General features: G+C 49.5%; 1 protein-coding gene across 1 annotated transcript; it reads right to left on the reverse strand.

The window, feature by feature from the left end:
• On the reverse strand, positions 1 to 11,660 carry NAGPA (N-acetylglucosamine-1-phosphodiester alpha-N-acetylglucosaminidase). The gene is made up of 11 exons (XM_009478076.2): positions 11,527 to 11,660; positions 10,668 to 11,153; positions 6,330 to 6,469; positions 5,661 to 5,769; positions 5,202 to 5,330; positions 4,126 to 4,334; positions 2,947 to 2,994; positions 2,458 to 2,586; positions 1,164 to 1,295; positions 913 to 973; positions 1 to 240 (listed from the first exon to the last, which is right to left on the reverse strand). The coding sequence occupies exons 1-11, from the start codon at positions 11,658 to 11,660 to the stop codon at positions 18 to 20; spliced, it is 1,800 nt and encodes a 599-aa protein (XP_009476351.2). The 3' UTR covers positions 1 to 17.
• Between the last annotated feature and the right edge of the window lie 3,904 nt (positions 11,661 to 15,564).

Here is a 15,564-nt window from a genome sequence, read left to right on the forward strand (position 1 = left end):
TCTTCTAATCTGGGACTCTAAAGGAGTGCCAGACTTTGGTCCTGAGTATCTTCTGTCTCGGCGGCAGCAGATGTGGAGGTATGACTGGCTTCCCCATTCACCTTACTCAGAGGGTGGTAGAGGTAGTCACCACTCCCATGGTGCCTCTCCAACCTGACCTTGAGAAAAAGGCCTACATTTCCCATGGCACTAACTGTGAGAAGCAGAGCCAAGACAGAGGTCATGGAGATCCAGGTTTTTCTGTCAGACAGAAGAAAAATCTGCATAAGCAACATCTCTTGACCTGCTTTCACATGTTCCCAGTGTGCAAATGACTTCTCAAGCTTTGTACTCCCTTCTCTGTCATCAGAAGCTTGTGGTTCTGCTCTCAGGCAGGTGAGAACATGCTCTGTGAAAGCCTCTGAAGGGCTGCTGTGGCAGCCAGAGCAAACAGATGTTTTTAGCTTTCCACTCAGTTAGAAAGTGATCAGCTGTGCCTGCAGAGCAACTGTAGCTTCACCAATACTACAGAAGCTGTGCTCTAGTGTTGGCACTGTCCTTGTCCATTTGTTGCATGTACACCAGTGAGAGAGGAAAGGTGGCTCTTGTTTAACTCTAAGCTGCAGAGTGCTAGGCTCAGAGCACAAACTGTTAGTGACAGGGGGGCTTCAGCTCAGCACCTGTCTTATGATTAGGTTTTTATCACCTTGCCTTCCCTATCCTTATCTTTCCCATCATGAGGGCTGTAGGTGATATAAATAAGTCAGAACACAGATGCTTTGGGCAATGAAGCAGCAGGTCTCTAAGCTTCACTGACACGCTGCCCTGGCCCTCAGGAGGTGGTGTGAACAACTCCATCAATGAAGAATTGATGGCATGGCCTTGCTGTACGTGTGTGTGTATATATATAGATGATGAGTATTACACACTTACTCTGACAGAGAGAATTTTTCATTGCTCCTTCCCTTATTCTGGGAAGCCAAACACCGCCCAGCTGGAAAACAAAGAATAGATAGGAGAAAGGCAGTGTTGGGGGGAGGGTGTAAAATTCCACTGAAAAAGCGTAAGCTTAAGTAAGATGACAGCCAGACAGCTGATGACTTAAGCAAACAGAACATTATGCACCAAAACAGCTCTTCCAACTTTTTTTTTTTTTTAAACACAACCACTGTAACTGGAGGTACCTTTGTTTAACTGGTCCTGTACTGCCAATTCATAGGTGATGTTGCAGCTGCCTGTCTCCCGGTTGCAGGGACACATGTGTTCACATGCACATGGTTTCTGGCAGTTTGGCCCATACCAGCCCATGGGACACTCTAGGGAATACAAAGAAGTCAGTCATTGTCAAAGCTCCACATGCTTAGAAAACATCCAGTCAATCACTGCAGCTCCCCCTGCCCCCAGCTCAACTGTGCCTGTTTCCCCAACTGCACCAGCTCAGTGCCAGGAAGGATGGGCACACTCAAAGCTTTAGGAGAGGCTCAAACCTCACCTACAGCTGACCGAGGTATTCGTGTTGCTTCTGTCACCACAGCAGTCCCTGGCCTTGTTGCTTCCCATGTGATTTTCTCCCCGCCTTATCTGAGCTACGGCCCTGCTGTTTGGCTCAGAAGCAAAGGTGGAGGGGGGCATCAGCAGCTGGTTCCTAAAGGGAAGCAAGTACTCATGTTTGAGTACAAGCATCCAGTGGGCTCTTTGGCTGTGCTGAGCAGTCGGGGCCCCAAGTTTCCTGCAGCCTGACAAAGCTGTTCTGCATTCCCACCCTGCTTCCTCCAGCAGCCCGAAAGCACCAAACTGTGAGTTAACTGCTGTTATTTTGTTTACTTCAAGGAGATTTTGTAAAACAGGGATCAGACTGACTGGGAACAAAGCAGCGCTAGCATAACCATGCACGTAAGAAGTTTACACCCACGCTGCAATTAACTTGTCCTGTTACCAGAGCAGGCTATTCAGTCAGAAACACGGGGTCTGTGAGCATTTCAGAAAAGCTGGAGTGGTTACACAATTGAGAATGTTGCTTGCTCTGCTAGCACTAGCGCCTGCACAGCCCGAGTTCAAAGGTTGTAAGCCACAATGGCCCTTTGGAGCATTTCACACCCACTGACTTGGATCACCTGAAGCCCAGGCTACAGGCAGAGCCTGGTGCAACACCCTCAGGTCAAGGATGTTCAAGCATTGATGTTCTACACTCACGAGCTTGGGAAAGCCACACGGTTCTTTGGGGCACAGACTAAATAGGCATCCACAATTTTCTAATGATGAAGAAAACTCCTCTTTCCTCTCTGCTCCCTTCTTTTCTTTTTAGCCAATTCAGGTAGGGCAGGCAAGCCCTTAAGAGCTAGGAGCTGGCAGGTTATGCTCCACCTGTGAAGTTCAGGCCTGAGCCTACCTGGCTAGACCTCACACTTGCTTTGTGTGGCTCAGATGTGATGCAAAAGCCTCTCCCCAGCCCAGGATGTTATTCAGAGCAGCCCTTACCTTGCTCACAGCTGGTGCCATAGTACCCAGCTGGGCAGGAACAGGCTCCGTGCACGGGGTCACACAAGCCACCATTCTGGCACTGGCATTTCTGGGTGCAAGCATCCCCATAGAAACCGCTAGCACAAGCTACAGGAGACAAGCAGAGATCCCATCAGGGCCCTCATTACAAAGGCAGCAATCCCACCCCATGTTTATACCCACAGAGTAGTCGCTGGCACAGGGTGCTGATGGCTGCTCAGAGAACAGAAGCTGAGTCTGTGCCTTCAACAAGGAGCAAGGGCTTAAAATGCTTCGCACCAAGCCAATCTTAAGATACTCAGGCTGCAATTAAACTCATGCTCACAAAAAGAAGGCACGCTGTGTAGCCTTTCCCTTCACTGCTCCCTCTTGGGGAGCCACCCATCACTGCAGGCAGCCAGCTGTTAGGAAGTGGTTCACATTATCCTCTTGGTGGCTATGAAGTAGTGGAGTAGAAGTCAGCATTACCTTCACTGCAGTTGCTGCCAATCCAGCCAGCATCACACAGGCATCCAGCTGTGCAAACACAAACAGGCATTAACAACAACAGAGAAAGACACAGAAACAGCAGGAACTCAAAATTAGGAGCCTCTGCTTCTTGGGGTGCCCTCTTAACCTTCCCTGCCTCTGCCAAGGAACCCACAGAAAAGGAATCCTGAACTCACACACAGGTTAGGTTCAAATACCCACCCACTACAGCTGCCAAACACAGCAGAACTTCCTGCTGATTGGGTTTTGAGAGGTTAACTCTGGGTCAACATCTGTAGCCACTGAGCTCTGCCCAGTCACTTCACTGGTGCAAACTTGGCTGTGAGTTCAATCAGGGAGGTAGCAAAGAAACAGGAAAACAAGGTTGACCAGGCACAGAAGAGCAGAAGCCAGAGGTCATGTATGATGGAGTCCCTAGATTCAAAACAACTTTACAGAAGAGTTGCAATTGCTCACTTGTAAAAATCGTGAAGCAGGAGAGTCAAGAAGGAACAATAAGGGGAGGGGGCAGAACTCAGCTGCTTTGTCATACAGGGTAATACGCTGCCTTTCCCATCAGCAGATTTACAAACACCCCACGAGCACAACCCCAGGGGGCAGAAAGGAAAACTCAGACACTGAGCAGGAAGTCAAGTACTATTACAGGTCCAGCTTCCAGATCTGACTCCCAGCCTAGCCCCGCTGCTGTCTCCTAAAGGCAATGTATTCTGACCACCTCTACTGCTGATTCAGATGCTGGAGGGAAGGGGGAGAGCAGCTCCATACATCCAGAAGGTAAGACAAGGGCTGAGGCACACAGCACCAGCTGGCTTCCAGAGTCAGGGCATGGGCTGGCCAGACAATCAGCACCTGCAGCCCTAAAAGGCTGGGCTCCCGGGGCTGGGAAGCCTCTCGAAAGACTGCTGCTCTCTACAGTGAAGGAAGCGGCTACTGCTGGTGCCAGTTCATGTGAACTACACTCCTTCACACCAGGGAGGGAAAAGGCTCCATGGACCAGCCAGGACTGCACACAGTGATGCGCTGAGGCTCCATGGTGGTGCCTCATGGGCAGGTACGCGATATTCCCCATGTATACACTGGCCAGGTCTGTGCTTCTCCTAGAGCTACCCACAGGCGTCTCCATGTTAGAGGCCTTCTCTGCGCACCACAGTGACTCACAGTCAGTGCAGACACCATGCAGGCTGCAGTTGGAAGGGCCACAGTCCAAGACATCACAGGCTGGGCCTCTCCAGAAGTCCCCAGTGCAGTGGCACTCCCCTTGCACGCAGTCCCCATGACCGCTGCAGTCTGCGGGCTTGCAGGCAGGCTCGTGGATACACATGATGGTCGAGATGCTCCGAGGGCAACGCCACATGTTGTCAAAGGAGCTGGGGACAGAAGACAGGTCCCATAAGGCATGCAAGCATTGTGCTGCTGCCAGCCCTACATGAAACCAGTTGATATAATCCACATTTTCATCCTGATTATCACTGGCAAACAAGAACATTAATAATGGGAAAATATAAACATAAAACTAGATGTGAGTCAATGTTAACTAAGCGTTAACTATTACTGGATAGGAGTAATTTCAAACGTGGAATTACAGAAAGCAACATGCAAGCAAAGTCTCCCTTTAAGCAGTCCTAGCTTCCCTAACTTTGGCATTCAACACGCCTTTTCTTGAATATTATTTGCTTTGATATAAGTGATGTCATTGCAGTTATAGCAACGCTTAGCTTTCAACTGTCAGACCGCAAACTGAATTTTAAATCCCTTCATGTTTACAGTCAGAAATGACTAAAAAGCTAAATTTAAAGTAAAATATTCTTTCAGCTTCTCATGTGAGGCAGGGCAGGGTCTCCAAGTCAGTGTTTCTCTTCCATAATAATAAGCTGTTGACAGAGCTCTGCTAATTCCTGTGAATGCGCAGCTCTGAATCTCCCGGTCCAAGAGCTGTTTCCTTATCCGATTCCCACATCAGGCCACTCAGTCATGTCGAACAGCTTTGCTGCATGTCTGAAAACAGCTAAACTTTAATCCCAGATGACTAAGTGGAAAAAATATGTAGTCACTAAATCGCTTTAAATTTTAGAGTCACTCCCTCCCTGAAAACCTGTCACTTGCCTTCACATTGTGATCTTCCAGCAATGCAGACTGACTCCCTTGCAGAGCAGAGGGGTAGGACTGAGCTCTGCATGCTAACAGAAGCTGCGTGGTTGCTTGTACAGCCCTTGGCATGTGCAGCCAGCACCTACCAGTGCTCAGATGGGTAGCTTGCAAGAGTCCCATTTAAGACAAGTGTTGCAGACCCTCCACCATCCAGGTTGATAGCATTGATGAGTCCCTGCTGCTTCAGAAATTCAGCCATTTCCCAGAGGTTGACCCTGCAAAAGCAAACAGTTGTTCGCTGCTCATTCATGCTATCCGACTCCAATGAAACTGCTATACTAGAAGCTTGGTCCCTCTCCTCAGTGGAAGGGGGGAAGTTCTCCTATCCCAGGTATGCTGACTCACTGCCCGAAGGCTGCATTAGCCTCTTCTGGCTCTGCCAGAAAGACACCAAACAACAGTGTCTTCAGCTGACCTCTTCAGCTCTGTGAGTCTCTGCCTTAAAACGTATTCCTGGCAGCTGCAGAGTCCCTCCAGTTCCAGTGACAGAATTTAAAGACCGATCTCGCACCTGCCCCAAGACCTTGCCACAACCCTGGCCTTACCCTCTGGATTCTGTCTGTCCGTCCACATGAACCAAGACCAGCTGCCCCTGACTGTCGTGTCCAACCGCAGTCCTGGCTGATATCACATTGATGAACTTGTTGAAGGTTCCTGTGCAGCAGAGGGAATAATTCACACACCAGATGGGTGACAGAACTGGCTGTTTACACACATCTGCCTGCAAAACAGTGCCCAGCAAGGAGCTAATCTAAATTGAAACACAATGAGAACAGAGCCCAGGTACCTCTTGTTCATCCAAGTCCATCTAGGAATAACATTTCCAGAAGCACTCTTGTTAAGTTTTTGTCTGGCACAGGGACAAAGAAGGGGATTCACAAGCACTCAGTTTTAAACTCCTGTAAGAGGCATCTGCTTTGAGTTTCTCTGGACAAGTATTAATGCCAATCATGCCACCACTATTTACAGTCCTCAGCAAATTCTATTCAACAACCCTGAACAGGCGAGTGCAGCCTCATCTTGCAGGAAGCCTATTTCTTGTACTGCACTTGCCGCAGACTCGGGGTAAAGTAGCACAGAAGAAATATGGACTTCTTAAGTGAGTAGCAAAGTGCAACTAGACAACATAGTTTCCACTGCTATCCCTTCCTTGCAACAGCCCCATCAGAAGGATAATCTACACCCAGGCTGAAGCTAGGCTTTAACATATTTACCTGTGGTTTGAATTTCACCACACTCAGCCATTTGACTCTGACTGACGTACACTTCTCCATCTCTTAGGAGCCAAACTACCCCACTCACAAGCTGTACAAACGGGTTTGCTTGATCCAAGACATCTTCCTCAGACAGGTAACTAGGAAAGAGAGAGCAGGAAGGGTTACCCAGTCACAGCAGTGTCATGTAAAAGCCTCTTCTGCTGCCAGCAGGCTCCAGAAGCAGGGAGAAGGGGAGAAGGTGGCTGAATGAAGGCTAGATACATCCAAAACTAGAGGCCAAGCAGTGCAAAACATTATTTCAGCAGCCAGACTGGACCCTGTTCTCTGCTATTCTGCACAAAACCACTGCTAATGATGGTCCCAGGCCACTGTGCATGAAACAACTCCTGCCAACCATGTGGCCAGTGGACCTGAGCCACGATAATAAGGGGAGAAAGCAAACGGCAGAACATGAGGGCAGAGACATTGCCAAATACTCAGGGATCTGTGGAAGCAGCTGTAACATCTTGCTGCCTGTCAGCTTCCATTCTGCAGAACAGTGATACTAAACAGCTTTTGAGAGTTTTCAGCAACAGCATCCAGTCTGCCTACAGCTGCACTGAGGGGAAGACACTGCTGGATGCTACCTGCTCCCCTCCGTCTGGGAAAGAGCTTCCTCTACTCTTCCAGACAGCAAAACCTTCCACTGAACAGTCAGACAGTAAAAGGACTGTTCAACAACCATTCCATGATGGGGCGTCGTGTGTCACTGTTGTGGGGTGCTTCCCAAGGGATATTCTTCTCTCGAGATTTAAGGTGCTGAGTAACATCTGCCTTATCAGAACCTGATGCTAGGTGACGTTTGCAACTGACAGGAGAGGACAGCAGCAAAGGTTGGGGATGAACAGCTGTGTTTTCGCTGTAAACTCTGCCAGTGGTTTCTGGTTTAAAACTGCTTGCTCTGCATGCTCCAGACATGTCTTGTGGGAGCTGGATGCTCAACTTTTAGTTTTCTAGTATCCATGATTGCAGCCAAACAAAGCTTCATGCTTTGTAGAAAAGTGTCATTGAAAATACCTGAATGGAAAACAGGCAAAAAGAAATCCCTTTACCCATGGGAAGGGGACTCAAAGACAAAATGAACACAGCTGAAAACGGATCATATTGCACAACAGCTTGAGCATGGATTAATCAACTGTCAGCTCTTAAAGCCTGCAATTAACCACTGCCAGTCTAGGTGGTAGAGGCAGCATCTTTGCTAGGTGGGGCCTAACAATGTGCCCTGGTGCACCATCCTGCTGATCATGATATGGTGTGAAAGGGTCAAGTGCAAATTACTGCCCTGACAGACCAAATTATTTAGAACAAAACTATTTCTAGTCTCATGTTTTGGAAACCGCAAAGACACCAAGCAGACAACTACTCACACAGTGCCATGACTGTATTTAACACGGGAAATCCTGCCAGAGCAGGAAAGAAGCAGGGCAGAGCTGAGATTAAGTACTCAACAGTGACCTTGCAGTTGCTGATGGTCCCCTTGGCAGAAGCCCCCTCACTAAAGCAGACAGGTCACCAACTCTGCCAGCCCCTCCACCACAGAAATTAAGGCCATGGTTCTCAGGGCTATCAGAGAATGCCTGAACACTAAAGCCCCGGCTTGGTACAGTCAGTTTGGCTTTGCAGGGACCCTTGCTGAGGTCTGCAGGCTGTGGGAGTGGGCTAACAGAAGGGTGGAGAACGCAGCAGCTTCCAGACTGCTTCTCAATCTTCTGAGACCATCAGAAGGACCTCTGGGAACCCTCCTAGGACTTTAGGGTGCCTGCTGCTGGGGAAGGGTAGCTACCAGGGGCCTTTACTTCCAGCAAGCACTGACAGTCCCTCTGTCAGCTATTCCTCACTGAAGGGTGCTTTGAGCTTTTGTCTCCAGCTGATTAGGGAGTATCACACACCCTTTCACCTGGTGTCAGGAAGAGGCCTATGTAACTGCCAGGCCGAGACCACAGCTCCCAGCAGCCAAGAGATGCTGTGGCTTGTGCAGTGGGGAGCTGGAAACTCTACAGAGAGCAGTGTCTGTGGTCAGCTGTGTGACACACCACAGGGAACAGCCTCCAGCACTGACTTCTATAACCACCCCCAACACAACAGACACCTCAATTCAGCCAGAGTAGTGGAGGGTGAAGGCAGCGCTCCAGCACTCAGGCTGTGGGGATACCTGGTGCCTCTTACTTGAAGCTGGGGCCAAGGGAAACAGTGTCCTAGTGTGTGCCAGCTGAGGAGCTATGCTGCCAAGACAAGGAGCTACAGGAGGTCTGCATACTGCACAGCAGCAGGAATGACAAGAAAGAGATAGACAGATCTTCCCTAATAGCCTGCAGAAGCAAAACCCTGAACCCCACAATGCCCAGGAGCACCCAGGATCTGCTTACTGGGGTGGTAAATCCTGTGATGATGAAAGCTGGAACTCCATGAGCTCTGGCACCAGGAGGGAGCTCTTCCTCCAACCAGGTTCAGTGCCCTGGCAGCAGGCAAGGGGCTGGGAGCTCTGTGAAATGATGTGTCTGTGTTAGCTGAGCCTGAACCCCACAGCAGCACCAGAAGAGGTGGGTGAGTGATGGGGGGAAGCTCCCTGCTGCAGGGGACAGAGCCCTCACCTGCTAACCTGTCTAGGGAGGTGTGCTGAGAGCTCAGATCTAGGATGGTGTGGGGAGACTGCTGAGGCTTCTCCAGCCCCAAGACTATTACCCCCTGCTGCTCTTCCACACAGGCAACAACAGCACTGCCAGGGGAAACCAGGATTGTATCAAGAATGAGTGCATGGCTCTGGGGGTGATAGCCAAGGGTGGTCCAGGTGGTCCTCTCCTCAATCCTGCTGGTGAGGAGGAAGGGCTTGAGAAGCAGTGGATGGATTCTGTGGGTCAATATGCAGTAGCACAGCTGGTGTTGACAATAGGAATATGTCTTTTACAAGGACAGAACCCTCTCTGAGGAATAAGGACCTGACCAAGTGAGGCAAAAGTAACTTCTGTAAATAGGTGATCTGTTGAGGAGAGCTTCACACTAGGGAGGAGCTTTACACAGGAGGGAGATGATCACCCACAGTCAAGTGAGGAAGTGGTAGACCAGACTGGGAAGTGAAGGTTGCAGGGTGACATGGGCATAAGAACTTGAAACAGCAAAGTATAAACAAAAGCGGATCTCAACCATATGCACACAAATAAGGAAATGGTGAGAGGACTTATGGGGAAGGTCTCACACTCATTCTAGAAAATCAGAGTGGGTGCCTATGTGAAGTTGCACAGTAATGCAAGCAGTATAGGCACAAACAGGAGGAATCAGAGGTCTGTGCAGCTGCAGGGCTACAACCTCACTGGGATCATCCAGACACGGCAGGATAGTGCATGTGACTGGAGTGCTGCAATGGATGGATACAGGCTCTTTAGGAAGAGCCTGTACCCAGGGAGCGTGGTAGGAGAAGCGGGGAGCAGTTGCCCTTTATGTGAGAGAGCACTGGGAACGCCTGGAACTTTGCCTAGGCACTGACCACAAAATAGCTGAGGGTTTACGGGTTAGGATTAGAGCTCTGGCAGATCAACATGGGTGACATCATGGTGGGTGTCTGCCACAGACTGCCTGGTCAGTAAATAGTAGATAAGACCTTTTCAGAAAACTGGAAAAAGCCTCATGTTCACAGGCCCTGGCACTCATGGGGGACTTTAACTATCTGCTGAAAGGGCAACACAGCAGAGCACAGGCAATCCAGGAGACACCTGGATTTCCACTTAAGTAGCTTTTTTTTTTTTTTTTTTACCGTAAAGGGTGGTCAATCACAGGAACAGGTTTGCCCACAGAGGTTGTGGAGTCTCCATCCTTGGAGATGTTCAAAATCCAACTGGACATGGCCCTGAGCAACTTGCTCCAGCTAACTTGTGCTGAGCAGGGTGCTGGATGAGGCACCTCCGGAGGTCCCTTCCAACCCAACATTTCTGTGCTGTAGCCAGAGCAGTTATGCAGTCCACTCTGCCTCTCATCTGTGGGGAGGACAGAAACCTCTTGTTCTTCTACCATAATCAAGTGTACCTGCTGCATGTTGGGAGAGGAGACACAGGAACCTAAGCAGCTAGAGATCATCAGAGTAATTTATCCAGCTTGTCTTCATCCTAGGAAAAAAAGCCAATGGCCAGAGATAGCTCAATGGGGTACAGGTAGGACAGCCCTAATTTAAGTGTTCAAAGCATCCTCATGCTGTAACTGGGAGAGGCCAAGGAGGCAGTGCCTGGGCAGTGCTTCCTGCCTCAGTGATTCCTACTGGCATTCAGGGAAGAGAGCGTGCCCTCCAAACATCCCCCAAGTTCTTACCCAAACACCATGGTGCCATCCTTCCGGATGCCGAACTGAGCATTTTGCAGGCCTCCAGAGTTTCTCACCAGCTTTCCATTGCTCACAACATTTCCAAGGCACTCTCCAGTTCCCATGTCGAAGTACCCACCGTTCTGGGCCACCAGACACTTCCCGAGCTTTGCGGTCTCTTCCACAGGGGCCCTGCGGTTAGCCTGGCAGCCTCCCACACCGCCCGGCTCTAGCACAGAGAAGGTCCTCAGAGGGTTCCTCACAAAAGTGAAGTGGCCATAGACTGCCCTGTGGTCCTTGCCCCCCGAGGGGATGTAAGAAACAAATGTTCTGGTGGTAGCCACTGGGCTGCCCGTCCTGTTGTCGCTGGGCCAAGCTTCGTGTGTTACGTTGCCATACTTGACGGGCTGACAGTCTCTGACGTGCCGGTGGTGGTGCCGAGAGCCGTGCCGGGAGGGGAAATACGGCTGCAGCAGAGGGTCGCCCGGGGGGGTCCTGCAGTGAGAAGATGCGGTTGCCCCAAGGCTGCCCTGGCAGAGTGCGCCTGCAACCCTGCGCGGTGGGGCAAGAGCTGCTCCGCTCGGGGCGGCGGGCGGGGCAGGCCTCACCGACACCCCGGGCCCCGCTTCTCCCCCGGCCCCGGGGAGGCTCCGGCACCGCTGTAACCCACCCCGGCTGTAAGGGGGGCTGTCCCGCTTCGCACCCGCACCACCAAGGCGACCTCGGGGCACCGGCTCAGCGGCGCCCAGACTGAGCGCCAGGAACGGAGCGGCGCTACGGGCCGCTAAGGGACCCCCGGCGCCCTCCCGTGCCGCCCGCCCGGCACGGCAGGGCTGGCACCGCCCCGGGCACCCGCGCGGACACTCACCCGGCGCCGCGCACCGCCTGCAGCCAGCCGAGCGCCGCCAGCGCGGCCGCCAGCACCGCCCGCCCCGCCGGCACCGGCGGCCGCCGCCGCTCGCGGCCCCCGCCCGCGGCCCCCGCCGCCCTGCAGGCCGCCATCTTGGCGGGCGCTGGCCGGCGGGCGCTGGAGCGCGCCCTCTGGCGGCCGGCGGCGGCGCAGCCCCAGCGCCCGGGGGCCGTTTCCCGCCGGGCCCCGCCGCCCCCAGTCAGGGGGTTTGTGCTGTGGGTGCGGCCTGTGCTCAGAACAGCGTCCTAAGACGACATTTACGACTAGGAAGATGGAAAGAAATACTTTTAAAGTCTGGTGTTCCAATAATAAGCTACGGCCCGTCTCTGTATAGTTGGTGCCGACGCGCCTGAATTAGCTTTAGCCTCAGGGAGGACATGCTCTCCGTTCTTCAGGGTCTGGCATTTTCCCACCACCATCTCTGACAGATTCTCACCCGTGTCTCACAGACAACGAAGCAAATACAGCCTTTACAGCCACTATAGCTTCACCATCCTCACTGGGAGGATTAGGATTTTGTCCATTTTCCACAAGGGAAAAATAACTAAACTGGGGTGTGTGTGTGTGGGGGGGGGGGTGTGTGACAATATATTCAGTCATCTCTAGGTTTTTCTAAGTGTAACTTAAGTGGCTTGGATTCTGCGATACACCATGGCTAACAGTTAGGATGAAAACTCTTGGAGAGCCTTAGTTTACGAATCTGGGAATTTTTTTCTTTCAAGAAATATCCAAGTCAAATACATGATTATAAAAAGCAAATCCTCCATTGCTGTATCAGCCTATAAGGTAATTATTTTTTCTAACCAGGAACTAGATGCCAGACCCCTCAATTTCAGTAAAAATGTTTCTCTTTCTAATCTCCATAGTTCTATTTTGAATCAAAGAACTATTTTGTTAACAGTGGTAGGGACATCTACTTTATTCGCTGTGTTTCATCTTTATCGAGTGCTTAGTCCTGTCACCTCCTCAAGCTGTACTGACTGCTCCAAACACTTGTTAAGTTTCGTATTTCTTTCTCTTGACCTCAGTAGCTTGCTCTTGGTGTTTTCAGCCAAGTTTCAGCTCTAGCCCTGACCAAACGAAAGAGACTGTTTGGAAAGCCGTAACCACTGAGAAAGCAACAGTAAAAGCAGGCATCCTTTGCTTTTCTACTAAATTCTAACAAGTTAAATAGCAGAGGAAATTAATTGGAGAGGTGTTGCCAGGGTTTGGGGGCTAGTTGCTAGGGGGATGTAAATGCTAACTTCAGGACGCTGTTTCAGTGTTTCATTGCTCCGTTCTGAGCCATACCCATCACTGAGGAAAATACTGCTGGTATGTCATTACATCGGAAATGAAATTTCAAAATGTTTGTCTTGGGAATAAAGTACATCTTTCAGGCGTGCAGGCAGCTCCCAGGCTCATGAGGCTAATCTTAAAATCCAAGCTTCTGTTCCCCCTGGAGGCATGGCTCTGGCACAGACTTTGACACCTGTGAATGCAGAGGGCAGGCCTGCTGCTGCTGTCTGGCAGCAGATGCTCCTGTCTTGGGATGGGGGATGCAATTAAACTCTTTCTTTTCCTTCCCTGCGTGCAAATAAGCAGCTTGAGAGAGAAGTTTCATATTTTTATTGCAAAAAAAAATCAAGCCTACTGCTGAGCTGCATTGCACGCAATTTCCCTGAGCTACTCGGTGAGTGGAGGAGAGGGGAATTCAAGGAGGAAGCTTTGGGAAAGCCCCATTCTTGCTGTAGAACGCTTCATTACATTTGCCTGACCTGTGTTTATGTCTGTTCAGCCTGTGTGAGGCTGATGAAGAGCTCAGTTAGTTGTCTCCTTACTTTCAGGAGTTTGACTCCATAAATGATGTGTGATACAGGGGCAGGTATCGCCCCTGTGAATGGGGGGAGTGGGGCTGTGGAGCCGCATGCCCAAGGCTGTATTGCAGAAGCCAGTGTTTCCATGGCCAGTGCTAAAGGGGGAGGGGGGGTAACGCCTCAGCTCTCCCAGGATAAGTACACCTGGTATAGGTAGGTGTGCTGCTGTCTCAGGTACCTTGCAGGTGGAAAAATGTACTTTTATTTCAGAAATAAACTGGAAAACTCCCTTAGCACAAACCAGTGCACTAAAAGATTTTAGCAAATGGGTTATTGTGCCTCCACTTTCATTCAACAGTGGAAAGCTGCATGTGTCCTGCTTGTGTTTCGAGCTGGAAACAAGGCTGCCCAGTTGAAACTCCAGGGTGGACTAACAATGTGGTTTTAATGCTCTAACTCAGCTCTGCATAAGGCAGTGAGTGGAGTACTCTGGCAGTTCATTCAGGACCGTGCTTTGGCTTTTGCTCAAAGATCTTAAACTTTTTGCAGGGAACATGTACTAAAGGGCTTCATCAGAAAGCTTCCACCCAATTCCCAAACTTACCCTGTGTTTTCCGTAGCTTACAAGAGAGGCTAAGATCACAATGTGGGGTGTAGAATCCACAGGCCAAAAGCTGCATTTGGAAATCCATAGGAAACAGAAACCGCATGCAAACCAGAATGGAAAAAAAAAACCAAAAACCAGCAAAACAAAACAAACCCCCAAAACAGTATTTGAAAGCTGAGTAGTCTTTCCTCTCTATATAGTGCATTTACTTTGCAATTTACTTTCCTCTCTAAAGCAGCCCCTCCCAGTGGACTAATATTACGTACTGCATGGAGTATAAGTAACTTGTTTTTCTAGAACTTTTCCAAGAGGGAAGGGTGGGCATTGTCAGAACTTCAGTGTTTGTTTGCGGTGACACAAGATTTCCCCATTAATGGAAATAACTACCTGTTGTTAAAGATAACCAGTCCCGATTTCAAGCATGTCACAAACACACTTGCCTCCCCAAAATACAAGTTCTAAAGCATGTATGTGCAGGTGCTGGCAAACCACCTTATGACCGTGCTGGAATCTCAGAAGCTAAGCTGTCCTGGGCTTTGGTATGAAGACACAGTTCCAAACCTAACCTAGGTTTTAGTCTAGGTCAGGTTCTAAATCAGAATATCTCTGTTTTCTTCACTAAGTAGAGGTCAGCCAAACTTGCCATTCTTTTTTTTTTCTGTTATCACAGTGAGTATCATGAAAAGAATGTGCATGCTGATGTCTAGATCCAATACTAGCTCCACCTCTGTCTTGAACCAGAAGTTCAGCCCAGCTCTGAAAATTATTGTGAACACAATTATCAAGTATTTGATGCTTTTCCTGTAATTTGAAAATTTTTAGTTGTGGAAAAACATGTCTAATGATTATTAATTTGAATTGCCTGTGGGAACTTACCAGGAATCTTACAAGCTGTATATACTGGCTCTTCTCTTTCTGATTAACTTATCTCCCTTTTTCTCTTCTATGCCCATATCTGTAAAACTGGATGGAAGTAAATAATTAATTTCTGTAACATATACCTGTACCTGTCTGAAAATATGCCTAAGCCACTACAAATCTGTCAGGAGAAACTGTCTTTGGGAAGTTGTGTAAAAATTTCTTCTTTTTATCTTCACACTTTCCTTAAGGGATTTCTTGGGTTGGAAGAAAATTAATAAAGCTGATAAAAAGCAGCTAGTGAGATTAAAAGGCAGCAACTGAAAGAAGGGTGCAGAGTTTGGAGTGGTAGAGAGTGCTATGTGTGGAAAAAGGGTCATTCTTAAAAGGGTCTTTCGGCTCCATTTTCCCTTCAGGAGGGAAGGTTGAGGTTGGAAAGCTTGGTGAAAAGATTACATGCTATGGTTCTATCTAGTGCTAACTGTAGTCTTAGCATAAAGGGGAGAATGGCTCACATTAGCTGAGGTTAGGCAGGTGTACAGTTCACATCACAGCATGTACTAAATAGAATAAAATTAATTTCATATTTTAGAGCATGGTGGTCCTTAGAGGAACGTTTAGCTTGGGGCCAGGGAGACCTACCTACCTTTGAAACACCATAGTCTTTTCATGCTCAGTGCAGTGAGCAAAGCACAGGAGATTCTCGGCAGCATCAAAACAGGCTGTGGGCTCAGT

Source organism: Pelecanus crispus, chromosome 11, assembly GCF_030463565.1.
Source record: "Pelecanus crispus isolate bPelCri1 chromosome 11, bPelCri1.pri, whole genome shotgun sequence".
Taxonomy (NCBI): domain Eukaryota; kingdom Metazoa; phylum Chordata; class Aves; order Pelecaniformes; family Pelecanidae; genus Pelecanus; species Pelecanus crispus.

Bases quoted from the DNA above. Each gene is read 5' to 3' on its own strand.
- NAGPA (XM_009478076.2), bottom strand. From the start codon at position 11,660: ATGGCGGCCTGCAGGGCGGCGGGGGCCGCGGGCGGGGGCCGCGAGCGG. The intron at 11,154-11,526 runs GTGAGTGTCCGC...TTCTCACTGCAG, and splicing joins CAGGCGGTGCGCGGCGCCGG to GACCCCCCCGGGCGACCCTC. The intron at 5,770-6,329 runs GTAAATATGTTA...TCTGCTGCACAG, and splicing joins TGGTGAAATTCAAACCACAG to GAACCTTCAACAAGTTCATC.